Below are 26,875 nucleotides of genomic sequence, written 5' to 3' on the forward strand. Positions count from 1 at the left end.
TATACTGTTCATAATGCACATAATGCACATATCCCTATATTTTCTTTAATACTACTGTTAATACACTGCACATATCTGTACATACTGTACATACCTGTTTATACGGCATTCCATATTTATATTTATTCTGCTATCTACCTTATGTTACTGTTAATACATATATACTGCTAGACTGCATTACCTATACAGCTCATATGCTGCTACACTGTTCATACTGTAACCTATTTATTCTGCTTATAATGCTACTGCTTACTCATATACTGCTTACACTGCACTACTTATATTATACTGCACTACTTAGTGCTCATATATTGCACTACCTGTATATACTGTTCATTGCACTTTCTGCTATTTTGCACTTCTGGTTAGACGCTAACTGCATTTCGTTGTCTCTGTACTTGTACTCTGCACAATGACAATAAAGTTGAATCTAATCTAATCATCTAATGCACAGTAAAGCCTTCATTTCAAAGGCTACACACTATAAAAATGTGCTAAAAAGTTGACAAAATATATATTTAATGGGATAAAAATAACAATCTCAAAGACAGACAGATCAAGCATTCAAGGGCCAGTTTTGTGTCACACAAATCAAAGCAGACACTTTCTATACATAATAATTAACAAGTCAATAAGCGGTGACCATGGTAACGCTACTCACCCTTCAACCCTGCTTCAACAAAGCTAACAGACAGGCTAACAGACAGGCTAACAGACAGGCTAACAGACAGGCTAACAGACAGGCTAACAGACAGACTGACAGACAGACTGACAGACAGACTAACAGACAGACTAGGGGTATCAGTGAACATTGACAGGGCCTGTGGCAGTGTTCCACCAGGCAGGGTGTCTCTCTGAGGACCAGGAGAGACTGACAGTGTTACCAGTGTTTCTGTCAGTTGACCTTCAGACTGTCAAACAGCTCAGTGTTTACCTGAGGATCAGCCTACGCCTGCCACCATAAAGACAGATAAGGACTGATTAGACAGGGGTGTGTGTGTGTGTGTGTGTGTGTGTGTGTGTGTGTGTGTATGTGTGTGTGTGCCCTAACCCAAACTAACCCTAACCCTAAGTAACCCTAACTCTAAGTAACCCTAACCCAAACTAACCCTAACTAACCCTAACCATAACTAACCCTAACTGTAACTAACTCTAAGCCTAACTAACCCTAACTGTAATTAACCCTAAGCCTAACTAACCCTAACTGTAATTAACCCTTATGGTAAATTTAAAGACAATTGCAAGGTTAGCAATTCCACACCCAGTGAAGAGATCAAAGGACAACAGATAGTTTTAGAATAGTTGAAGCGTGCAATAAATGAGGGGTGAGGTTAAAGTGAGAAGTCCACTAGAGGGTGCGAATACAATGAGTACAATTGATTAGCAACTGCGGAAACAGGATAGAGTGATCAAAAGACAGGATAGATGAGTAATTAACACAGTTGTAAACAGCCAGGACAGATGACTTGTGTAAGCAGCCTGGGCCAATTGATCTTTCATCAGACTGACCAACGCTAGGTCAGGTGGAAGGAGCCCACTGGATGACGAAATGTGGTTCTTGAATGTTATTGGTGTATGTATACAGGAACTAGGAGTTTGTTGAATGAAGGGCGTTGACCTATGTGATGGCTATAAAAAGACAGGTAACGAAAGTGGAGGGGGTTCGACTTTGCAAATCTGAACCGGCTTCTTTCTCTGTGAATAAAGTCTCTGGGTGAATCAACAGCTCTGGTTAACGGTATGTTATTTCAAAATACCATGATTTAAATTCCACTACACCCTAAGCCTAACTAAACCGAACTGTTCAAAACAAACAAACTGAATAACATGAACATTTTGATGTCGAAAAAACTGTCCTTTCATGTAGTAAAGACACAAAATATCTCCTGTAAGATTAGATAAGTGCTGTTAAAAGCCCCAGCCCCTCTCCCCCAACCCTTCATCCTCCTCCTCCTCTACTGGACTTGTGTCTGCGGCCTGCTGGATCTGGAGTTGAAGAGTCTGAACCCCTCTCTGGTGGCAAAGTCCCACGCCAACTCAGCCAGCTGCTCCCCTTCTACTGAGATAGGGAGGGAAGGAGGGAGGGAGGGAGGGGGAGGGAGGGAAGGAGGGAGGAAGGGAGAGAGAGAGAGAGAGAGGACAGTACAGACAAGGAAGTCTATGACTAGCATGGCTAACTGTGACTAGTGCTCCTTTACCTGCATGGCTGGTGTGGGGCGCCCCCTGGTGCTGGGAGGCTGCCAGGCAGAACAGGTGATAGGCCATGTAGAACCGCCAATCAGGGACGTCATGGAGACCGCGAGAGCTGCAGTACTGGCCAATCAGCTCCTCCGATCTGGGCACGTCCCCACCTGCCCCCTCCAGCCGCCCCAGGGGCAGGTAGTGAGGCAGCAGGCTGGAGGTGAGCTCTGATAGGCCGTCTCCCAGGGAGGCGTGGCCCCAGTCCAGCACCGCCACCACCTCCGGTCTGTCTGGAGCAAACACCAGGTTGGACAGTCTGGCAGGCAGGCAGACAGACAGACAGGCAGACAGACAGACAGACAGACAGACAGACAGACAGACAGACAGACAGACAGACAGACAGACGGAAAGAAAATGGTTGGTTCTCCATTTCATCAAATATACAACAGAGTGGCAAAGAGTTGCAATTATTACTACTGATTATGTAAGTATGGTAACGGTTTGTGTGTGTGTGTGTGTGTGTGTGTAGGTGTACCTGTAGTCTCCATGCACCAGTGTAGGTGTGTGTTGTGTGGGCAGGTGCAGAGGCAGCCATTGGATGAGTCTCTCCATGGCTGGGGATGGACGGCTCTGATTGGCCCTGTACTGCTGACTCCGCCTCTCCACCTGCTGGCCCAGGTCTGGGGGGGGGGGGGGGGGGGGGTGGGGGGTAACTGTAACATGAGACAGTCAAGACTGAGATAGCTACCTAGCTATCAACCTAACTATCCACTAACTATCTACCTAACTATCTATTAACTCTCTATTAACTATCCATTAACTATCTATTAAATATCTATTAACTCTCTATTAACTATCCATTAACTATCTACTATCTATTAACTAACTATTAACTAACTATTAACTAACTATTAAATATCTACTATCTATTAACTATCTACTAACTATCTACTAACTATTAACTATCTACTAACTATCTACTATCTATTAACTAACTATTAACTATCTACTATCTATTAACAATCTACTATCTACCTACCAGTGTAGCTGTGGCCCTCCAGAGCAGCAGGAGCCAGTCTGTGTATCTGGGCCAGGGTCTGGGTCTGGGCCTGGTACACAGCCCTGCGGTCTCCCTGGGGGAGGGGGAGGGGCTGGGGGAGGGGGAGGGGCTGCGGCTGGGGGAGGGGCTGCGGCTGGGCGTGGTCACAGAACCTCCGTCCTGGACACACCTCCATCAGCAGAAACACCACACCAACGACACTGGAGTTGAGAAGACACACCATCACACACACTCCTGTTCTCTCTGTGGGTGGTGTGGGTGTGGGTGTGGGTGTGTCGGTGTGGTGTGGGTGTGTGTGTGTGTGTGTGTGTGGTGTGTGTGGGTGGGTGTGTGGGTGTGTGTGTGGTGTGTGTGTGTGTGTGGTGTGTGTGTGCTGTGTGTGGTGTGTGTGTGTGTGTGTGTGTGTGTGTGTGTGTGTGTGTGTGTGTGTGTGTGTGTTCTCACCTTGGATCTTCACAGTAGTGGATGATCTGTGGAACAGGGATGTCAGACCCGCGGAGGGCCTTCAGCACCCTGGACCAGCACAACTGGATTTGGTAAAGGGTTCACTTTCATCTGACTTTCATCTGACTTTCATCTGACTTTCATCTGACTTTCATCTGACTTTCATCTTCTAAGAGTCTTAGTTTTATCAGAAGTAAATAATAAGAAGCCACACGTCAATGATTCAGATGGAGATGATCAGTCTTAAGGCTTATAACTGATCAGCCAGAACACACACACACACACACACACACACACACCCCTCCCCACCTGAGCTCTGTCTGCAGGGTGTGGGGGTCGTGTGGCTGCTGCATTCTCAGTAGAAGGTGGCGCCCTCCGCTGGTCAGGAGGTATAGGGCCTTCCCCTGGCTGAGAGGCTGGGAGAAGACGCAGTCTGGAGGCACAGCAACAGTCACCTGACACACCACCTGACACCACCTGACACACCACCTGACACACCACCTGACACACCACATGCTCTGATTGGGTCGGGACTTACCTGTGTCAGCCAGATGGAGGAGTGTCCTCAGGTACTGTGTGAGCTGATTTGGAAGGAGATGGGTCGACCCAGACCCAGACCCAGACCCAGACCCAGGCCCAGGCCCAGGCCCAGAACCAGACCCAGACCCAGACCCAGACCCAGACCCAGGTCCAGAATCAGAACCAGGCCCAGAACCAGACCCAGACCCAGGCCCAGAACCAGACCCAGAACCAGAGAGGGGGAACCCCAGCACCTCCTCTAGTTCCCTTACAGCTGCAGCTGGTTCCACTACCTGGATGGATGAACAGACAGATACATAGATAGATAGACAGGCAGACAGACAGACAGGCAGACTGAGAGACAGACAGGCAGACTGAGAGACAGACAGGCAGACAGACAGGCAGGCAGGCAGGCAGACAGACAGACAGACAGACAGGTCACCTTGATAGCGGTCATGCCAGCCAGGGCAGCAGCCTGGACGTTGACCTCCATGTCATCTAGGAACACGGCCTGATGACCTCTGACCCCCAGTCTGGCCAGACACAGCTGGTAGACCCTGGGGTCCGGCTTACTGACCCCCTCCCGACACGACTCCACCACCTACCACAGGACAGCAACATCTGTCTTACTGCCCCCTCCCTCATGACTCCACCTGGAGACCAACAACCTCTCAGCTGGAATAATGAACTCAAGTCATATTGACCTCCATGGCACAGAAATGGGAACTGTTCATACACTACTGTTAGGGTTACTATGGTTACTACAGCTATCACATGACCAGGTTACTATGGTTACTACAGCTATCACATGGTTATGTTACTATGGTTACAGAGGCACAGAGATGCAACTGACCACATCAAAGAGGGCGTGGTCTAGAGGCAGGAAGGGCTGCCCCTGGAACAGGAAGTTGTTGGTGAGCACGGCAGTCTTGACACCGCTGGCCCGTACACACCGCACCGCCTCAGTCATCACAGCCAGGGGGCGCCTCATTGGCCCGCTGGTCAGGGCAGAGAGGAACGAGCCAATGGGGACCGGGCATCCTGCCTGTGGGCAGGGCAGCAGAAGGAATTCAATTCAGGGGTAAGGGAGGGCTGGGGAGGGTGGGGGAGGGCTGGGGAGGGCTGGGGAGGATGGGGGAGGGTTGGGGAGGGCTGGGGAGGGCTGGGGAGAGTGGGGGAGTGAGGGTGGGGGAAGGAGGGATGGCGGGTGGGGGAGGGAGGTTGGGGGAGGGAGGGTGGGGGAGGTTGGGGGAGGGAGGGAGGTTGGGGGAGGTTGGGAGGGAGGGGGAGGGTTGGGGGAGGGAGGGAGGGGGAGGGTTGGTCTCAATGGGACTCCCAGCTAAAATAAAGGTTCAATTAAAACATTAAAATAACACAGACTCACGATCTCACTGCACTGCCTGCCAAAGGCCTCCACAAACTCCTCCTCCTCCAGCTCTCCTCTCATGAACCTCCTCCACACGTCCTCCTCCCCTCCCCTCCTCCCCCTCTCCTCTCCTCCTCTCTGGATGGCCTGGCGCAGGGTGCCCAGAGGAACGCCGTGCTGACGCTCAAACACTACACACACACACACACACACACACACACACACACACACACACACACACACACACACACACACACAATGGGTTCTAATGATAGATAAAGAGATAGAGAGATGGACAAGGCAGACAGACAGAGACAGACAGAAAGGCAGACAGACAGAGACAGGCAGATGCAGACAGACAGACAGACAGACAGACAGGCAGGCAGGCAGGCAGACAGACAGACAGACAGGGAGATGCAGACAGGCAGACAGACAGACAGACAGACAGACAGACCCTCCTAAAGACCTCTTCACCCCCACTTCCCCCCTGTACAAGTTCTCTCCTGTTAATGACAATCTTTTTTTTTTTTTTTTAAACCCTAACCCTAAAAAAAAGCCTTCTGGCATTACGACTGCCAATGACCCTAACCCTAAACTAACCCTAACCCTGTACTAACCCTAACCCTGTACTAACCCTAACCCTGGTGTGAGCATAGATTACTTTATTTTATGATGACTGATGGATAGATGATTCACTTACTTAAACAAATGGATTTGTTGTAAGTCGCTTTGGATAAAGATGTCTGCTAAATGCCATAAATGTAAATGTAAATGTAAAATGCAGACAGGCAGGCAGGCAGGCAGACAGACAGACAGAGGCCCTACCTGTGGCCAGTGAGACAGGTGAGGGGATCAAAACTCCGTACATGTCAAAGATGACAGCTCTGTAGGAGGAGCTGACGTCACGGCTCAGCTGACGAGCCTGCAGCTTCTTCTTCATCATCTTCATCATCATCATCATCTTCATCATCATCATCATCAGTTCTGCCCACCAGAGTTGAGGGATTGTCTGTGGTAAGAAACTCACGTTGCCTGTGTCTGATATGGAGCTAGAGTACCGGCTAACTGGTCCCAGTAGCGGGGTGTCTAACTGGTCCCAGTAGCGGGGTAACTGGTCCCAGTAGCGGGGTGTCTAACTGGTCCCAGTAGCGGGGTGTCTAACTGGTCCCAGTAACGGGGTAACTGGTCCCAGTAGCGGGGTGTCTAACTGGTCCCAGTAGCGGGGTAACTGGTCCCAGTAACGGGGTAGCTGGTCCCAGTAGCGGGGTGTCTAACTGGTCCCAGTAGCGGGGTGTCTAACTGGTCCCAGTAACGGGATGTCTAACTGCCGGGTGTCTCTTCACCGTCGCTGCCAGGTTGACGTCCCGACGCCGTAATAACGGGTCATAGGTCCTAAAGAGCATGTTATGTTATATTATGTTATATTATATTATATTATGTTATATTATATTATATTATATTATATTATATTATATTATATTATATTATATTATATTATATTATATTATTGTCGTCATGTGAGGGACTTCCTGTGCACGACTCTCGCTACTTCCGTTGTGTACGTCAGGGTTTAGGTCATATGATCGTGACGTCTGTCCGCTCCTTGTTTTACTTCACAAATAATAAATAATAAATTCTGTTTGATTTATCGATTTATACACTTGTACACGACACGTCAGCACATCTCCTTCTGATATTGTAACTTTACTGTTGGGGGATATTTCTTTGGACAAACCAGAAAATAAAAAGTTCTCCAAAGCCGACAGTGGCTCAACCACCGCCACCCACTGCTAACCCTAACCCCTAACCCTAACCCTTAACCCTAACCCTAACCCCTAACCCTTAACCCCTAACCCTTAACCCTAACCCCTAACCCCTAAACCCTAACCCTAACCCTTAACCCCTAACCCTAACCCTTAACCCTAATTATATCATATAACGCCACCTGGACGAGGTGGCGGACCTGTCACTCTGGTGTCAGGAGAACAGCCTCATCCTGAATGTCTCCAAGACAAAAGAGCTGATTGTGGACTTCGGGAGAGCACAACAACTAAGGGCCTACACACCGCTGGACATCGGTGGGACTGCTGTGGACAGGGTGAGCAGTTTTAAATACCTGGGAGTCCACATCTCAGAAGACCTGACCTGGACAACCCACATCAGTTCTCTGGTGGGAAAGGCAAGGCAGCGCCTGTTCCATCTCAGGCAGCTGAGGAAATTCAGAGTCTCCCGAAGGATCCTTCAGTCCTTCTACTCTGGAGCTGTGGAGAGCATCCTGGCTGGCAACATCACCGTCTGGTACGGTAACAGCACGGCCCAGGACAGGCGAGCTCTGCAAAGGGTGGTACGCCTGGCAGAAAAAACCATGGGAGCTCCAACCCCCCCTCTCCATGTCCTGTACACCAGGAGGTGTAGGACCAGAGCCTACAGGATTATGAAGGACCCTCACCACCCGAAACATGGACTGTTCCAGCCGCTGCGGTCTGGAAAACGCCTCCGCTGTCATGCAGCAAGAACAGAGAGGCTAAGGCTGAGTTTCTTCCCCCACGCCATCAGAATCATCAACAATGACCCCACCAGTGCCCCCCTCAAGTCACTCACACACGCACTGTCATCTTAACACATATGCACACACATAATCATCCATCTGCTATTTATATTGCTTACTGCTTATACTGTTCATATTGTTTATACTGTTTATACTGTCCATACTGTATATTTTTTAGTACTTCTATTTTTATTTTATTCTATTTTTAAACTTATTGTATTGTTGCACTACTCTGTGGCACTGTCACTTTTGCATTTCACTGTATACTTGTATGCACGTGACAAATAAAGAATCTTGAATCTTAACCCCTAACCCTAACCCTTAACCCTAACCCCTAACCCTTAACCCTAACCCTTAACCCTAGCCCCTAACCCTTAACCCTAACCCTTAACCCTTAACCCTAACCCTTAACCCCTAACCCTTAACCCTTAACCCTAACCCTAACCCCTAACCCTAACCCTACATGGTATAATACAGGGTTACAGGGTATTACAGGGTATTACATGGATACAGGGTATTACAGGGTATTACATGGATACAGGGTATTACAGGGTATTACAGGGTATTACATGGATACAGGGTATTACAGGGATACAGGGTATTACAGGGTATTACATGGATACAGGGTATTACAGGGTATTAAAGGGTAATACAGGTATAATACAGGGTTACAGGGTATTACAGGGTATTACATGGATACAGGGTATTACAGGGTATTAAAGGGTAATACAGGTATAATACAGGGATACAGGGTATTACAGGGATACAGGGTATTACAGGGTGATACAGGGTATTACAGGGTATTACATGGATACAGGTTATTACAGGGTATTACAGGGTATTACATGGATACAGGTTATTACAGGGTATTACATGGTATCATAGGGTATTACAGGGTATTACAGGGTATTACAGGGTATTACATGGATACATGGTATTATAGGGATACAGGATATTACAGGGTATTATAGGGTATTACAGGGTATTACATGGATACAGGGCATTACATGGATACAGGGTATTACAGGGTATTACATGGATACAGGGTATTACAGGGTATTACATGGATACAGGGTATTACATGGATACAGGGTATTACAGGGTATTACAGGGTATTACATGGATACAGGGTATTACAGGGTATTACATGGATACAGGGTATTACATGGATACAGGGTATTACAGGGTATTACATGGATACAGGGTATTACAGGGTATCACAGGGTATTACATGGATACAGGGTATTACATGGATACAGGGTATTACAGGGTATTACATGGATACAGGGTATTACAGGGTATTACATACATCTTCCTCTACAACATCTGAAGGATACGTCCATTACTCACCAGAGAAGCAGCACAACTCTTGGTCCAGACACTTGTGATCTCACACCTTGACTACAGTAACGCACTCTTAGCCGGACTCCCCGCCTCCTCCATCAGGCCTCTGCAGCTCATCCAGAACGCTGCCGCCCGTCTGGTGTTCAATCTCCCCAAATTCTGTCACCACTCTCCTTCGCACCCTCCACTGGCTCCCGGTAGCAGCCCGCATCAGATTCAAGACCCTGGTGCTCGCCTACCGGGCGGCAAAGGGAACAGCCCCTCCCTACTTGCAAGCAATGGTCAGCCCCCAAACCCCCCCTGTAGTAACCCTAACCCTAACCCCGGCCCGATCACTCTGCTCTTCCACCTCAGCTGCCCGCCTGGCACCGCCACCTCTACGTGAATGCAGCAGCCGCACTACTCGGTCACGGCTTTTCACTGTCCTGGCGCCCCGCTGGTGGGAGGAGCTTCCCACTGCTGTCAGGACTGCAGAGTCACTACCAATCTTCCACCGTAGATTGAAGACCCGTCTCTTCAGGCTACATCTTAACTGTCCCTCCTAAAGACCTCTTCACCCCCACTACCCCCCTGTACTAACCCTAACCCTAAAGACCTCTTCACCCCCACTACCCCCCTGTACTAACCCTAAAGACCTTTTCATCCCCACTACCCCCTGTACAGTTTCTCTACTGTAAATAAAAAAAATACAAATAAAAAATAAAGTAATTCTTCCTTCTTCTAGCATTGTGACTGCCTATGGTCCCTTGTCTGAGCATAGATTACTTTATCTTATGATGACTGATGGATAGATGATTCACTCACTTAGACAAATGTATTTGTTGTAAGTCGCTTTGGATAAAGACGTCTGCTAAATGCCATAAATGTAAATGTAAAATGAGAGAACAAGAATAGATAGATAAATAAAAAATAGTTAAAGATTAAAAGCAAGTTTAAAAAGATGGGTTTTGAGGGATAGTTTGAAGGAGGAGAGCTGGCTGGATTCTTTGATGTGGTTTGGGAGAGTGTTCCAAAGAGGTATGCCTCTAATAAGTTATGAGTTATGAGTTATGAGTTATGAGTTATGAGTTATGAGTTATGAGTTATACCTCTGGCCTAAAGTTATTAACTGAGAACACTCCCTTATAGAACACTCTGGCGCCGCCTAGTGGCCGATGTGAGCACGCGCAGCTCGGACTCTAAAAGTGACGTGCGCTGCCTACGTAGCTACGTGGCCACGCCCCTTGGAAGTTAGCTTGAACCTCCGACTGAAGAGTTTCAAACTCAGCCACTCAAATGTGCTCGCACAGGTAAAACTACTCCAATTCATTCCAAATAGGACAATGCACACACAAAGAAATAATACATGTTTGCCATTAGCTGAATAGATGAGAAGCTGGCTGTCAGTTTTACTCGGCTAGTAATAATATCAGAATTCTGCAGAGCAACTTGCTAGCCAAATAGCATTAGCTCCCTTCCTCCAGGCCAGTGACAGCTAGCTGCTAGCCGCTAGCTCGATCAGCTTGGTGAACTTCACGTCTTCTGGGTTCTGGTTCAGTTTCCTAAATGGTTTTTGCTCCTCTCACATTTCGCCTCGTCTGTAGCTTTCACACTTAGCTGGGCTAGTGACTGACGAAGCTAGCTGGCTAGCAGTGCTAGTGGGCTGCTCCAGCTAGCCGACGGCGCCCGTTTCTGCCCACAAATGAACGACGTGACTGGAAACCAACATTGTTCCCGTGAATCTACCGAGTCACTGAATAACGCCTATTTCAAGCTAGTTTTCTAATCAGATTACAGTCACTTTTAATAACTGACAAGTAACTTGCCAGTTGATGTAGCTATCCAGCAAGCTAAGTGGCTAATAGCCGACGTTGCCTAGCATGACGAGCTCGGTCCGTTACCTGGCTGGGATCGGCGCCTCGCCGGCGGGTTGGTGGTGTTGCTGCCACAGCCCAGATAACAGAACCGGTCTGACAGGAGGTACCTTACCGGACCGCTCCTCCGGTAGCGACCTGGCTAACTTCAGGACAACTGCACCAGAGCAGCTCAGCTCAGATCTGTCAGAGTTCACCAGCTGGTCGGTGAAGACGCATTTACCTTTATGAATCAACAGTGATTTGTGTGAGCAGATATGTCATATTAGTCCAACAAGATGATATTCACTACTTTCCTGCAGACCTGTGTTCACACAGAGTTAACCAGTTGGACCTGTGATTTGGTGCCTATATTGGCAGTAAATAATTTGTGTGGAGTTAAAAAAGATGGATAAGTTTCTCCTCCCTTCCTCTCAGACAGAGCGACTGACAGACAGACGGATCACCTGAAGGCCTGAGGATGAGTAAGAAGCCTCCTAACCGCCCGGGCATCAGCTTTGAAGTTGGAGCCAGAGTGGAAGCTCAAGACTACCTTCAGAAATGGTGTGTCTGTCTGTCTGTCTGTCTGTCTGTCTGTGTCTGTCTGTGTGTGTGTGTGTGTGTGTGTGTGTGTGGGGGGGGGGGGGGGGTGTTAGGGTCTGCTAGAGCACAGGTGAGTATGAGAGGTGTTGCTCAGTGTACCATGTCCTGTGTGTGTATAGAGTTGTGTGTGTGTGTGTGTATAGAGTTGTGTGTGTGTGTCCTCTGGTCAGGTACCCGTCCCGTGTGGAGCAGGTGGACTGTGAGGAGGGGAAGATGTTGGTTCACTTCGACCGGTGGAGTCATCGCTATGACGAGTGGATCCTGTGGGACAGCCCCCGCCTGCGCCCGCTGGACAGGCCCGCGCCGGCGCCACGGAAGGAGGAGGACGAGACCACTGTAGGTGTTCACACACACACACACACACACACACACACACACACATGCATACAGTACACACACACACACACACACATGCATACAGTACACACACACACACACATGCATACAGTACACATGCATACAGTACACACATAAACACACACACACACATGCATACAGTGCACGCATACAGTATACACACATACACATGCATACAGTACACACACATGCGTACAGTACAAACACACACACACACACACACAGACATGCATACAGTACACACACAAACACATACACACACACATGCATACAGTACACACACACACACACACAGTTGATGCTCTAACTCCACACACTGAGCAGGTTGCATTCACAGGGGAGGAAGGTTGTAAAGGTGGTTTTGATCCTGACTAATGAAACACCAGTCACATGAATCACAGCATGCTACCCCCCCCGCTACCCCCCCCCCCCCCCCCCCCCCCCCCCCGCCGTGAGGCCGAGGAGCAGAGCTCTGCTGACAGGAACACTGCTGGAGTGAGTCTGGTGAGTGACCGCAGTAACTAATTGTTTCTGCATCTTATGAATATTTCTACCAGGAGAGACTCAGTGAGATGACAGCATCTCGTCCTGCTCAGCCTCCTGGACGTACGGAGGACCAAACAGACTTACAGCCGCAGAGACAAGTATACATCCAGCCTCCCATCACACTGATCTGGCTGTTTTGACTGAACTGATCCACTGATCTGGCTGTTTTAACTGATTGTCTCATCCACTGTTTTGGTTCTTCATATGACGAGCAGCTTTGGACCCAAACCATCAGACCATGAATGTGTTGAGACGGATGTGAAGCAGACAGAAGTAGCAGAGCTCAGATGGCCACACTAGATCATTCTGTCACTTCAGATTCTGTCTTTGTCTTCCAGTCACTTGTTTGGACATTTATCTTTGAGCTGTTTGTGTTTGGGATTTCCCTCTGATTTAAAGAGCAAATATTGACCTTTTTTTTTATTAAATTTTTTTTTATACAGAAATGACGCTGCAGAACTTAATTTAGTCCTATTTCCATAACATAACAACCTCAAGCTACTGCTCCTCATTATCATGATCATGTTGACCTGGGGTCAGGGTTAGGGTTCAGGTTAGGGTTAGGGTCAGGGTTCGGGTCGGGGACAGGGTCAGGGTTAGGGTTAGGGTTGGGGTTAGGGTTCGGGTCAGGGTTCGGGTTAGGGTCGGGGTTAGGGTCGGGGTTAGCTGGTGGGCAGTTTTATAAGGACAGAGTGTTGTAGTGACAGAATATTATAATGACTGTTGTTGTGATGGAGGTGTGTGTGTTGTTGTGAGGTGTGTGTGTGATGGTATGTGTGTTGTTGTGAGGTGTGTGTGTGATGGAGGTGTGTTGTTGTGATGGAGGTGTGTTGTTGTGAGGTGTGTGTTGTGATTGTGTGTGGTGTTGTGAGGTGTGTGTGTGATGGAGGTGTGTGTGTTGTTGTGATGGAGGTGTGTGTGTTGTTGTGATGGAGGTGTGTGTGTGTTGTTGAGGTGTGTGTTGTGGTGGTGTGTGTGTTGTTGTGAGGTGTGTGTGTGATGGTGTGTGTGTTGTTGTGAGGTGTGTGTGTGTGATGGAGGTGTGTTGTTGTGATGGAGGTGTGTGTGTTGTTGTGAGGTGTGTGTGTGATGGTGTGTGTGTTGTTGTGAGGTGTGTGTGTGTGATGGAGGTGTGTTGTTGTGATGGAGGTGTGTGTGTTGTTGTGAGGTGTGTGTGTGTGTGTGATGGTGTGTGTGTGTTGTTGTGAGGTGTGTGTGTGTTGTTGTGAGGTGTGTGTGTGTTGTTGTGATGGAGGTGTGTTGTTGTGATGGAGGTGTGTGTGTTGTTGTGATGGAGGTGTGTGTGTGATGGTGTGTGTGTTGTGTGTGTTTCAGGAGCTGCAGGGCGGGGAGGAGGTTCTGGCCCGCTGGACTGACTGTCGCTACTACCCCGCCAAGATAGAGTCTGTCAACAAAGATGGTGTGTGGGTCACAGGACAGGCCTAACCCTAACCCTAACCCTAGAATAAGCCCATCCCCTGGTGTTTAAAGCGTGTTGTCTCAGCAGGGAGCTACACGGTGCAGTTCTACGACGGAGTGATCCGCTGTGTGAAGAGAATTCATATCAAATCCATGCCTGATGATGCTAGAGGACAGGTGAGTTCAGGCTGTGTGTGTGTGTGTCTGTCTGTCTGTCTGTCTGTCTGTCTGTCTGTCTGTCTGTCTGTCTGTGTCAGGCGGAGCGGAGGGTTACCCGGTCTGGACTGGACTATGATCTCTGTGTGTGTGTGCAGGACTGGGTAGCCCTGGTGAAGGCGGCGTCGGCCAGCGGCAGTGCCAAGCCTCGGACCAGCGCCAACAGCAACAAGGACCGAGGAGAGGCGAGGGGGAGTCGCTCTGAGGAGGAGGAGGAGGAGGAGGAGGAGGAAGATCTACACGAGCAGCAGCCCCACTCCGAGAAACTGGGTACCTGCCCCTCTCCTCCCCCCCACCCTCTCTGTCCTGCCCCTCACCCCCTCTCCTCCCCCCCACCCTCTCTGTCCTGCCCCTCACCCCCTCTCCTCCCCCCCACCCGCTCTGTCCTGCCCCTCACCCCCTCTCCTCCCCCCCTCCCTCTCTGTCCTGCCCCCCACCCCCTACCTCCCCCCCACCCTCTCTGTCCTGCCCCTCACCCCCTCCCTTTCTGTCCTGCCCCTCACCCCCTCCCTCTCCTCCCCCCCACCCTCTCTGTCTTGCCTTCCTCACCCCCTCCCTCCCCCCTCTTGTCTTGTGAGTTCAAACGTAACACTGACGTCCCTGTCCTCTCTCTGCCTGCAGGTAACCATGACGACGCTGCAGACAGCAGAGACGGACAGGAGAAGGAACCAATGACGGCGGGCGAGTCGTCCCAGAGCCCCGCCCCCTCTAAGACACTCTCCCTGCGCCACTCTGGGGACCACGCCCAGACCCCCGCCCCCGCCCCCGGGCCAGGAACGGACACAGCTCCACCTGGTGGGTGATTTAACTGAACATTCCAATGACAGTTGAGTTGGTTGTTAATAAAGTTGTTAAAGATGGCTGCCTGCAGCTCCATGGACTGTTGAGGTGAATGGGTGTGTCCGTTGTACTCATTGTGTTTCTGTGTGTATGACTGTCCTCAGAGCCCCCCGCCCCCGCCCCCGCCCCCCGGCCCTCCGAACAGAGGAGACGACGCTCCCAGCGCCTGGCCATCGCCCCCCCCCCTGACCCCGCCCAGCGGCCCCCAGAGCCCCGCCCAGCCCACAGAGACTCCTCCTCCTCCTCTGAAGGTGAGCTGGTCTGGGGTCAGAGCTAATGGTTAATCTGAGGATGGGATTGGTGGAGGTTTGGGGCGAAGGCCGTCATCTCTGCTGGGTTGTACGTGGAACGCAACGTTTCACTCAACGTCCAATCATATGCTCCTATCTCAGGTCCAGTCGTCAACTGTACAGAGGGGGAGGAGTCAACTCATCACAACTACTGTGCTGGGATGCCTCCCACCCCTCCACCCTCCACACTGTCTCAACCTCCTATCACAGCCCAGAACCAGCTGACTGACGGGGGCGCAGCCAATCAAACAGCAGTGGGAGAGAAGCCCCCGCCCCCGGCTGCAGGTAAGAGAGAGATGATCTAATCAATACCCTGACCTTAACTAAAGACCCTGTGTAGGACCTGACGTGTGTGTGTGTGTGTGTGTGTGTGTGTGTGTGTGTGTGTGTTGCAGCCCCTGGTCTGAAGAGGACTCCTAAACTGAACAAACACACCAGAGAACCTAGTATGTATTCTAACTGTCATAGTTGGAGGAGTATTCTGTCATAGTTGGAGGAGTATTCTGTCATAGTTGGAGGAGTATTCTAACTGTCAAACCCCCCCCCCCCCCAATCACCCCACCCAGTCATGAACACCAGGCGGGGGGACGATGCTCTGTCTCCTAGCGACCAGGAGCACAGCCAGTTCCTGTGTCAGATCCCTGGGTGTTCTAAGTCCTTCCGGAAGGCCAAGCTGCTGGACTATCACCTGAAGTACTACCACAGCCTAGGCTCCTCCCCCCTGCAGCAGCCAGACACGCCCTCCCCAGACCGCCACCCCAGCCCTGCTTCTGGCCCCGCCCCCAGCCGCTGCCGCACCACCTCCGCCTGTGTCCTCTCTACGGCCCTGCCCACAATGCTGCTGGACACCCACGACAGGAAGAGGCGCAGGACCGTCTCCACCTCCTCCTGTAAGACACCGTATATACCACCATTTATATAAACATATATACCTCCTCCTGTAAGACACTGTATATACCACCAAATATATAAACACATATACCACCATTTATAGAAACATATATAAACATATATACCACCATATATATAAACATAAATACCTCCTTCTGTAAGACACTGTATATACCACTATATACCACTGTACATATACACTCACCGGCCACTTTATTAGGTATACCTTGCTAGTACCGCGTTGGACCCCCTTTTGCCTTCAGAACTGCCTTAATTCTTTGTGGCATAGATGCAACAAGGTGCTGGAAACATTCCTCAGAGATTTTGGTCCATATTGACATGATAGCATCACGCAGTTGCTGCAGATTTGTCGGCTGCACATCCATGATCCGAATCTCCCGTTCCACCACATCCCAAAGGTGCTCTATTGGATTGAGATCTGGTGACTGTGGAGGCCATTGGAGTGCAGTGAAGTCATTGTCATGTTCAAGAAACCAGTTTGAGATGATGTGAGATTTGTGACATGGCGCATTATCCTGCTGGAAGTAGCCATCAGAAGATGGGTACACTGTGGTCATAAAGGGATGGACATGGTCAGCAACAATACTCAGGTGTGGCGTTTAAACGATGCTCAATTGGTACTAAGGGGCCCAAAGTGTGCCAAGAAAATATCCCCCACACCATTAGGTATTTGCGTTAACAAGCAGTTGAACAGGTGTACCTAATAGAGTGGCCGGTGAGTGTATATGGTGGTATATCCACTCACTGAACACTTTATTAGGAACACCTGTACACCTTCTCATGGTGGAGGAACACCTGTACACCTTCTCATGGTGGAGGAACTGGTTTCTTGAAGATGACAATGAGTTCACTGTACTCCAGTGGCCTCCACAGTCACCAGATCTCAATCCAATAGAGCACCTTTGGGATGTGGTGGAATGGGAGATTCGCATCATGGATGTGTAGCCGACAAATATGGACCAAAATCTCTGAGGAATGTTTCCAGCACCTTGTTGAATCTATGCCACAAAGAATTAAGGCAGTTCAGAAAGCAAAAGGGGGTCCAACCCGGTACTAGCAAGGTACCTAATAAAGTGGTCGGTGAGTGTATACCACCATATGCAGTCATATATACCGTCTCCAGCTCCTTTAAGATGAGTTACTGACACTCACTAGTCCAGAGTGCTCTAGAAGGAAGGTGTCTGGGCCTCTGTTATGTACCAGATAGTTCCCCTAACCCTGTACTAACCCTAACCCCCCTCCCCCCAGCCCTCTCTCCCCAGGGTGTGGTGTTCCAGCTGGATTGTCCCGGGGTCGGAGGGGGGGTCGGCGGTCTGAAGCCCCCCAGGACAGGCAGGAAGAAGCGATCGTCAGCCTCTATGAGTTCAGACAGTACTGAGGTGTCCCTCCCCCCCTCCCTCCCCCCGCCCCCCCGAGACCGCAGCTTCCACAGCCTCCACGACAAGATCCTCCTCAAAGCCCTGGACAAGGACACATGTCTGGAGACAGGTTAGTGGAGGGGGTCTGGAGAGGTCAGTGGGGGGGGGAGGGGGGGGTCTGGAGACAGGTCAGTGGAAGTGCAGGGTTGTTTTACCTACAGCCCATACAGTGGAGTCTATGTGTGTATGGAGGTGGAACCTCCTCAAACAGAGATACATGACCAGTGGACCTCCAGACATAGAACCAGAAAGAAAGACTGTTTATTTGCCATGCAATCAATTCTCATCAATTGTTGGAATGTAATTTTTTGCACACCCCCCCTCCGAGACAACACACATGCACACCCCCCAGGGAGAACAGAGCGCTGGGCACAGGGTCAGCCATATTTCCGGCGCCCCTGGAGCAGTTAGGGGTTAAGTGCCTTGCTCAAGGGCACAACGGCAGTGGTAGGCACCTGGATATGATGCCAGTAACCCTCCAGTCAACAGCTCACATCCGGCTCCCTCCTGGAGCGGGGATCAAACCTCCAGGCTACCTGCCGCCCCAACCAGTGGACCTCCAGACATAGAACCAGTGGACCTCCAGACATAGAACCAGTGGACCTCCAGACATAGAACCAGTGGACCTCCAGACATAGAACCAGTGGACCTCCAGACATAGAACCAGTGGACCTCCAGACATAGAACCAGTGGACCTCCAGACATAGAACCAGTGGACCTCCAGACATAGAACTAGTGGACCTGCCAAGGCTGGAGTATTAATTCAACTATGTGATCTCCCTCTCTTCTCTCTCCTCTCTCCATCAGGATTAATCAGGACAGAGAAGAGAGTGAAACTGGAGGACAAGAATCTGCAGGGTGAGTCTGTCCTGAAGTGAAGCACTGGTTATCTTGTGATTGGAGGTTAACTAGTGATTAGAGGTTAACTAGTGATTTGTGGTTAACTAGTGGTTAGAGGTTAACTAGAGGTTAACTAGTGGTTAACTAGTGATCCAAATATGTCATTGTTAGCCGTGGGGGGTTTGGGTTCTCTGCTCTACAGGGAGGGGGAAGGAGAAGCAGCGGAGGGACAGGAAGGAGAAAGACCCTTTCAAAACCAAACAGAAGAAGAAGAAAAAGAAGAAGAAGAAATCCAAGCAGCACTGTGAGTAGATGAGATGGAGGGATGTCCTCCTGCCCTGCCCTGACTCCCTCTGACTCCTCCTGCCCTGCCCTGACTCCCCCTGCCCTGCCCTGACTCCCTCTGACTCCTCCTGCCCTGCCCTGACTCCCCCTGACTCCCTCTGACTCCTCCTGCCCTGCCCTGACTCCCTCTGACTCCTCCTGCCCTGCCCTGACTCCCCCTGACTACCTCTGACTCCCCCTGACTCCTCCTGCCCTGCCCTGACTCCCCCTGACTCCCTCTGACTCCCCCTGACTACCTCTGACTCCCTCTGACTCCCCCTGACTCCCTCTGACTCCTCCTGCCCTGCCCTGACTCCCCCTGACTCCCTCTGACTCCCCCTGACTCCCTCTGACTCCCCCTGACTCCCCCTGACTCCCCCTGACTCCCCCTGACTCCCTCTGACTCCCCCTGACTCCCCCTGACTCCCCCTGACTCCCTCTGACTCCCCCTGACTCCCCCTGACTCCCTCTGACTCCTCCTGCCCTGCCCTGACTCCCCCTGACTCCCCCTGACTCCCTCTGACTCCCCCTGACTCCCTCTGACTCCTCCTGCCCTGCCCTGACTCCCTCTGACTCCCCCTGACTCCCTCTGACTCCTCCTGCCCTGCCCTGACTCCCCCTGACTCCCTCTGACTCCCCCTGACTCCCTCTGACTCCTCCTGCCCTGCCCTGACTCCCTCTGACTCCCCCTGACTCCCTCTGACTCCCCCTGACTCCCTCTGACTCCTCCTGCCCTGCCCTGACTCCCCCTGACTCCCCCTGACTACCCCTGACTCCCTCTGACTGTCTGTCTGTGTCTGTGTGTCTGTCTGTCTTTCGTCCCTGCAGGTTACCATGACTACGAGGATGTGTCGCTGGCGTTCTTGGGGAGGTCGTCCTCTCCTCTCCTCCAGCGTGCGTCGGCCAGCTCCTTCCCCCTCCCCCCCCCCCCCCTCCTCCTCCACCAGGCATCAGTACCAGTTCCCCCGTGCCATCCTGTCTGTTGACCTCACCGGGGAAAGTGAGTACCTGCACCCTCCACCAGGGGGCCCCACTTGCATTGTGTTATTTTTAGATTTCTTTCTTTATTTCTCGTCCCTTTTTTCCCCCTCTGCCCCGACCCCCCTACTTGGAGGACATGAAAAGAAAATTATAAGTGTAATCATCGGAGGACCGAAGTATTTTGTTTGTTTTATTCATTTTAACAGTTATTACAAATAGGTACTTTATGATCAATAATTTATGATCATTTGTACAGTGCAAATTACATTTTTCACCCATATGACTAAAGGGCTAAAGGGGGGTGCACTGAGCCGCTCCCTGGATCAATGAAAGCTCCCGCAACTTAAAAAGGGAGTGTAGCAAAGCTGGAGGGACAGGGACAGGGGAGGGACGGGGAAGGCCTGCAGATCAGCGTTTTTCACAAACCTCCCTCTCACGGTTACACGAAGTCCAAAATGCAGCAGCTCGGCTTTTAACCAGAACTAGAATAGACCACATCACCCCAATGTCAGCCTCCCTCCACTGGTTACCTGTTAGTTTTAGAATTGATTCATTTTACTGGAACTTTTAAGGCTCGTCTGAGTCTGGCACCAGCTATATTTCTGACCTTTACATCCTCTACGAGTCTCAGCGCAACCTAAGATACTCAGGCAGGGTTAAGGTTAGGCCCTTCTGGCCATTCCAGAGTCAAGACTGAAGACAAAAGGTTGACCGTGCCTTTGCCATTAGGGCCCCTAGACTCTGGAACAGGCGTAGCCAACACGGTTCCCGCGGGCACCTGGTCGCCCACAGGGACCACGTGAGTCGCCCGCAGGACATGTTCTAAAAACAGCACCAGTCACCATGGAGCTCTTTCTAAATTAAATTTGTATTTAATTGTGTTGATGTTCTTTTTGAATCAATAACACTTGCATTGATGTAGATTTGATGGCAATGACAATATTGAATATACATTTTTAAAAACAAACAATGTTTTATGAACTCTGACCTCTGAACTCTGTCTGGAAAGTTCAATATCGCGCGCACTCTTTGCTGAGACAAGCTAGCGAGTGCAGCTACAATGGGGAGCTAGATGTGGGTTTTACCCCCAAAATGAAGAAAAACATGGCGGAAAAGCGAAAGAAAACATATAATTTTCACAATGATTGGGAGGAAGAGTTCTTTTTTACGATAGTGAAAGATAAGTGTGTATGTCTCATTTGCGGGGTGACTGTGGCGACGGCAAAGCGGCACAATGTGGAGAGACACTTCATTACCTGTCACAATAGCTTCCACGCTAACGACCCACCTGGCAGTCTTCTACGGGCAGAAAAGGCCTGTGAGTTAAAAGCAGCTTTCGGCAAACGGCAGTCTTTTTTCAATAGGCCGGTAAAAAAAAGTCACAAAAAGCAACTGAAGCTTCATTTAGAGCTGCGAATTGTTTGATTAAGAACAAAAAAGCCTTTTCGGACGGGGAAGTCTTAAAAGGAGCGATGATGACAATTGCAAACACTCTGTTCAAAGACGAGAAGAATGGTCCGGGTGTCATCTCCTCTCTCTCCGATGTCCAACTGGGGGCAACTGGATTATTACCATTAAAGGTGAACCGTGCAACTTTGTTATTCAGGAAGTTTGTGTCAAACAAATAGCCCTTCGTATTACTCAGTACCCTTGAAGTAGCTCTCAGGTTCAAAAAGGTTGGTGACCCCTGCTCTGGAACAACCTGCCTGAGGATATTAGGCTTAGCAAGATTAGATTGGTATTTTCTTTAAAATCTCTTCTTACATTTTTTTTTTAATATAGACATTAACAGATGCTGCCCTTATTCTTTTTAATGTGTTGTGTTTTACTGTTTTCTACTTTTATTTTTGTTTTTATTTGCATATGTGTGATGCTCTCCGCCGTAGAAGTCAAAGTGACTGATCTTCACCTGACTTCCTGTTTTGTCTGTGTGTAGATCTATCAGACATGGACTTCCTGGATGACTCGACCACTGAGAGCCTGCTGCTGAGTGGAGATGAGTACAACCAGGAAGTGGACTCGTGCATGTCGGAGTTCCCAGAGGAGGAGGAGGAGGAGGAGGAGGAGGAGGGAGACGCCTCCCAGGAAATCGTCCGCTGCGTCTGTGGGATGGACGAGGAGAACGGCTTTATGATCCAGGTGGGAGGAGCCTTGCCTGTCACTCACATTACGGCCCGCTCTCAGGTGGGAGGAGTCTTGCCTGTCACTCATACTGGATTCCTCTGCCCTCCATTCACTTCCTACTTCCTGTTTAATATTCTCCTCCAATGCTTTTTTGAGAGGAAGTGAGTGGAGGAGGAAGGAGAGGAACGTGAGGAACAACTGAGAAAAGGCCTAAGTCTCTCCCCCCCTCCCTCTCTCTCCCCCTCCCCCCCCTCCCTCTCTCTCTCCCCCCCTCCCTCTCTCTCCCCCTCTCCCCCCCCTCCCTCTCTCTCCCCCCCTCTCTCCCTCTCTCTCCCCCCCCCTCCCTCTCTCATCCCCCCCCCCCCCCCACTCTCCCTCTCTCTCTCCCTCTCCCTCCCTCCAGTGTGAGGAGTGTATGTGTTGGCAGCACAGTGTGTGTATGGGCCTCCTGGAGGACAGCATCCCTGACCAGTACATCTGTTACATCTGCAGAGACCCTCCAGGTAACACACACACACACCCACACCCTGCCCTACACACACACACACACACACACCCACACCCTGCCCTACACACACACACACACACACGCACACACACACACCCTGCCCTACACACACACACACACACACACACCCACACCCTGCCCTACACACACACACACACACACACACCTACACCCTGCCCTACACACACACACACCTACACCCTGCCCTACACACACACACACACACACACACACACACATACACCCTGCCCTACACACAGACCTCAGATCATCCTGCTGCTCCACACTCTCTCCTTCATACACCCTCCCTTCTCCTCCTCTCTCCCTCTTCTCCTCCTCCTCTCTCTCTCTCCCTCTTCTCCTCCTCTCTCTCTCTCTCTCTCTCTCTCCCTCTTCTCCTCCTCTCTCCCTCTTCTCCTCCTCTCTCTCTATCCCTCTCTCTCTCTCCCCCTTCTCCTCCTCTCTCTCTCTCTCCCCCTCTTCTCCTCCTCTCTCTCTCCCTCTCCTCCTCTCTCTCTCCCTCTTCTCCTCCTCTCTCTCTCCCTCTTCTCCTCCTCTCTCTCTCCCTCTTCTCCTCCTGTCTATCCCTCTTCTCCTCCTCTCTCTCCCTCTTCTCCTCCTCTCTCTCTCTCTCCCCCCCAGGTCAGAGGTGGAGTGCCAAATACCTCCATGATAGGGATTGGCTGAGTAAGGGTCACATGTTTGGCCTGTCGTTCCTGAGGGAGAACTACTCTCAGCAGAACGCAGCTCAGATCCTCTCCACCCACCAGCTGCTGGCAGACGCCTGCGCAGTGCAGACGCTGCTGCACGGCCTGGCGCTGAAGATGGACGTGCTGCAGTAGGCTACCACACACACACACACACACACCCTACACACACACACCCTACACACACCTTACACACGCATACGACAGTAGTATAAAGAGCCATGTGTGTTCTCCCCAGGAACAGAGGCAGTCCCAGCCTGCACCTGTGGGCGCGCTCCTGGGTCAACTCTGACGAGCACCAGCCAATGGGAGGGCTCCCTGACTGCCTCCACTTCCCCCAGCTCCTCCCCCCTCACCCTGACACCTACATCGCCAGCGAACACAGCTACCAGAAGCCCCCCGGCCCCGCCCCTGGCCCCGCCCCCGAGCTGCGGCCTGCAGACAGCAGGGAGGGGGAGGAGTCAGAGCACGGAGCCTCAGCAGACACAGGCTCAGGAGAAGAGGTACATCTCTACAGACTAACCCACATATATATATACATATATATATACACTAACCCACATATATATACATCTCTACAGACTAACCCACATATATATATACATATATATATACACTAACCCACATATATATACATATATACACTAACCCACATATATATACACATATATATATACATATATACACTAACCCACATATATATATACATATATATATACATATATACACTAACCCACATATATATATACATATATATATATACATATATACACTAACCCACATATATATATACATATATATATATATACATATATACACTAACCCACATATATATACATATATACACTAACCCACATATATATATATACATATATACACTAACCCACATATATTAGATTAGATTAGATTCAACTTTATTGTCATTGTGCAGAGTACAAGTACAAAGACAACTAACCAGAAGTGCAAAAAGCAGAAAAGTGCAGTGTGAACAATATATACAGGTAGTGCAGTATAAGCAGTATATGAGTAGTATAAGTAGTGCAGTATATGTATTAGCAGTAACATTATAAGCAGAATAAATAGAATGCAGTATGAACAGTATAAACAGATATGTGCAGTGTATTAACAGTAGCGTTATAAGATAAGTAAAATATATGTATATATACACTAACCCACATATATATACACATATATGCACATAGAACATTCACACATAACTCATGTATATCTGCCCATTCTTCTTTTTTGTTCTACTCTTTAATATTTCATTTACAAAAACATACAACAATTCACTGTGAAAAGCATTCTTAAACCATCCTGTTAGAGTCCCCCCTGACCCTGACCGCAACCCTGACCCCTAACCCCAACCCCGACCCTGACCCCATGACCAACTTTCTCAAACTCCATCTGCTGAACAACTGTCTTCTTTAGTAACATCATTTTAGTTAGCGTCTGTGCTAATTGACTTCAGTCCAAACAGCTAATGTTACTTTGCTAAATTCAGCCACTTCAGGAACAGAAAACACCAGTAAACTTCATCCATTCATAGAAATCCAGACATGGAGATATTTAGAAAAGTTCCTTGATGTCTTGAATCTTTCTTTGCTTCAGCACTGGGAGCCGAGGCCGCTTCCCCTCTAGAAAACAATTACAAAAAGCAAATTGGTTTCTGTCATTTCGGAATGTAAGGCTGACGCACATCTTTTGTGTGTGTGTGTGTGTGTGTGTGTGTGTGTGTGTGTGTGTGTGGGGTGTGTGGGGTGTGTGTGTGGTGGGTGTGTGTGTGTGAGAGAGAGCAGGCGTGTGTTGCGGTGTGTGTGAGCGGCAGGGGCGCTGACTCAGTGGAACATGCTAGAAGCTGCCTGCAGTGGCAGATGAACCTCCTCACACACATGGAGGACGTTCAGAACCAACTGGCCGGCAGGATGGACCTGATCGAGAAGGAGCTGGACGGTACACACGCGCACACGTACACGCACGCACACACACACACACACACACACACACGCGCACACCACACACACACGCACGCGCACACCACACACACACGCACGCACACCACACTACACCACACACCCATGCACACCACACTACACCACGCACACCACACTACACCGCACGCACACCACACTACACCACACTACACCACACACCCATGCACACACACACACGCACACCACACTACACCACACACCCATGCACACACACGCACACCACACTACACCGCACACACACGCACACCACACTACACCACACACACTCACACACGCACACACATCTACGAAGATTTGATTGGCCTAAGCAAGCTGTCTAACCCCACCCCTAACCCATCATGCTGTCTCCCCTTCCCTCCCCTCCTCCTCCTCCTCCTCCCCTCCCCTCCCCTCCCCTCCCCTCCCCTCTCTCTCTCTTCAGTTCTGGAGCGCTGGCTGGTCCTGCCTGGGGAGGCGGAGCCTCCTCCTCCTCTGGCCAGACTCCCGCAGCTCAAACTGCGCATCAAACAGCTGCTGACGGACCTCAGCAAGGTTCAGACCATGAGCACCCTCTGTTCTGTCTGACTGGGTCTGGTCTGGTCTGGTCTGGTCTGGTCTGGTCTGGTCTGGTCTGGTCTGGTCTGGTCTGGGTCTGGGTCTGGGTCTGGTCTGCCCCCCAGTGTGTTCCACCTGCCCCTGGACTCCAGAGGAGAGAGGAAGCAGCAGATCTCCTCAACCCTGTTCTGGACCTGATCATTAACACCTGTCATTAACACCCTGCAGACGGAACCACGGCAACACTCAACACAACTAGCTCCCCTTACAGTAACCATAGGAACCATTCACCAGTCCCTAATGTGCCAAAAGATAAGCCAATGGCCTGGGAATGGGAGGAGCCACGTGCATCACCATCCATGTCACCATGACAACTATGGAATGCTGTTGGAAGTCAGGGGAGACTGTGGTCATGTGACCTGGATAAGGCCCCGCCCCTGGCTGGGTTCAGACACGGAGCTAATTTAGCTGCTTGTTGATGCATATAGAAGACGTTGTATTGCAGTTTTTGAAATGTATGTACAGTTTTATAACTGTAAAGAAGAGGAAGAATCTATAAAGGCATAGGAGGACAAAATATACTTGAATAAAATGCCTCTGTTTATTTAGCATTTCTATTAACCAGTCCAAAACGTGTTTTCGAATTGGTAGGATATAAAACTTGAAGTTGATTTTCATTGACATGCCAGCTGTACAATAAGAGTTTATTGAAGACAGTTCTTTATGTGATTTGCTACATGTACAACTCCATTAAAAAGATATTCTGGATATTAAATGTGTGTGTGTGTGTGTGTGTGTGCGCGCGCGCGCGCACGCGAAACAGTACATGTGTTAAGATAATAACAAGCACACAATGTCCTCAGACTGATGGGACAGACCACCTAACTAACCCTAACTGTAACTAACCATAACTAACCTTAACCCCCTAACCATAACTAACCCTAAAAGTCGTATAGTAGTGGTACTGA

The 26,875-nt window shown here is 49.9% G+C and overlaps 3 protein-coding genes across 3 annotated transcripts in view; 2 read left to right on the forward strand and 1 right to left on the reverse strand.

Moving 5' to 3' along the window:
* dtnbp1a (dystrobrevin binding protein 1a) overlaps nt 1–26,875 on the forward strand; it is a 54,340-nt gene that overhangs the window by 19,520 nt on the left and 7,945 nt on the right. The window lies entirely within an intron of this gene.
* On the reverse strand, nt 503–6,701 carry LOC310811586 (acyl-CoA dehydrogenase family member 10-like). The gene is made up of 11 exons (XM_083679790.1): nt 6,396–6,701; nt 5,589–5,761; nt 5,058–5,249; nt 4,647–4,805; nt 4,224–4,497; nt 3,995–4,118; nt 3,686–3,754; nt 3,221–3,441; nt 2,717–2,861; nt 2,199–2,497; nt 503–2,059 (listed from the first exon to the last, which is right to left on the reverse strand). The coding sequence occupies exons 1-11, from the start codon at nt 6,547–6,549 to the stop codon at nt 1,956–1,958; spliced, it is 1,914 nt and encodes a 637-aa protein (XP_083535916.1). The 5' UTR covers nt 6,550–6,701; the 3' UTR covers nt 503–1,955.
* Nucleotides 10,706–26,675, forward strand: phf20l1 (PHD finger protein 20 like 1). The gene is given in 23 exon segments (XM_083679239.1): nt 10,706–10,751; nt 11,733–11,858; nt 12,068–12,233; nt 12,812–12,898; nt 14,136–14,220; nt 14,308–14,396; nt 14,534–14,705; nt 15,057–15,230; nt 15,380–15,526; nt 15,668–15,850; nt 15,961–16,011; nt 16,132–16,455; nt 17,726–17,965; nt 18,703–18,753; nt 18,938–19,039; nt 19,888–19,970; nt 19,972–20,059; nt 21,977–22,179; nt 22,568–22,667; nt 23,315–23,510; nt 23,618–23,882; nt 25,170–25,332; nt 25,795–26,675. Coding segments are annotated over 22 exon segments (3,195 nt in total). The 5' UTR covers nt 10,706–10,751; nt 11,733–11,775; the 3' UTR covers nt 25,938–26,675.

Source organism: Argentina silus (assembly GCF_951799395.1).
Source record: "Argentina silus genome assembly, chromosome: 10".
In the NCBI taxonomy this organism is placed as follows: Eukaryota; Metazoa; Chordata; class Actinopteri; order Argentiniformes; family Argentinidae; genus Argentina; species Argentina silus.

Bases quoted from the DNA above. Each gene is read 5' to 3' on its own strand.
- LOC310811586 (XM_083679790.1), bottom strand. From the start codon at position 6,549: ATGATGATGATGATGAAGATGATGATGATGATGAAGATGATGAAGAAG. The intron at 4,806-5,057 runs GTCAGTTGCATC...GTCCTGTGGTAG, and splicing joins ACCACGCCCTCTTTGATGTG to GTGGTGGAGTCGTGTCGGGA. The intron at 3,442-3,685 runs GTGAGAACACAC...TCTCAACTCCAG, and splicing joins CACTACTGTGAAGATCCAAG to TGTCGTTGGTGTGGTGTTTC.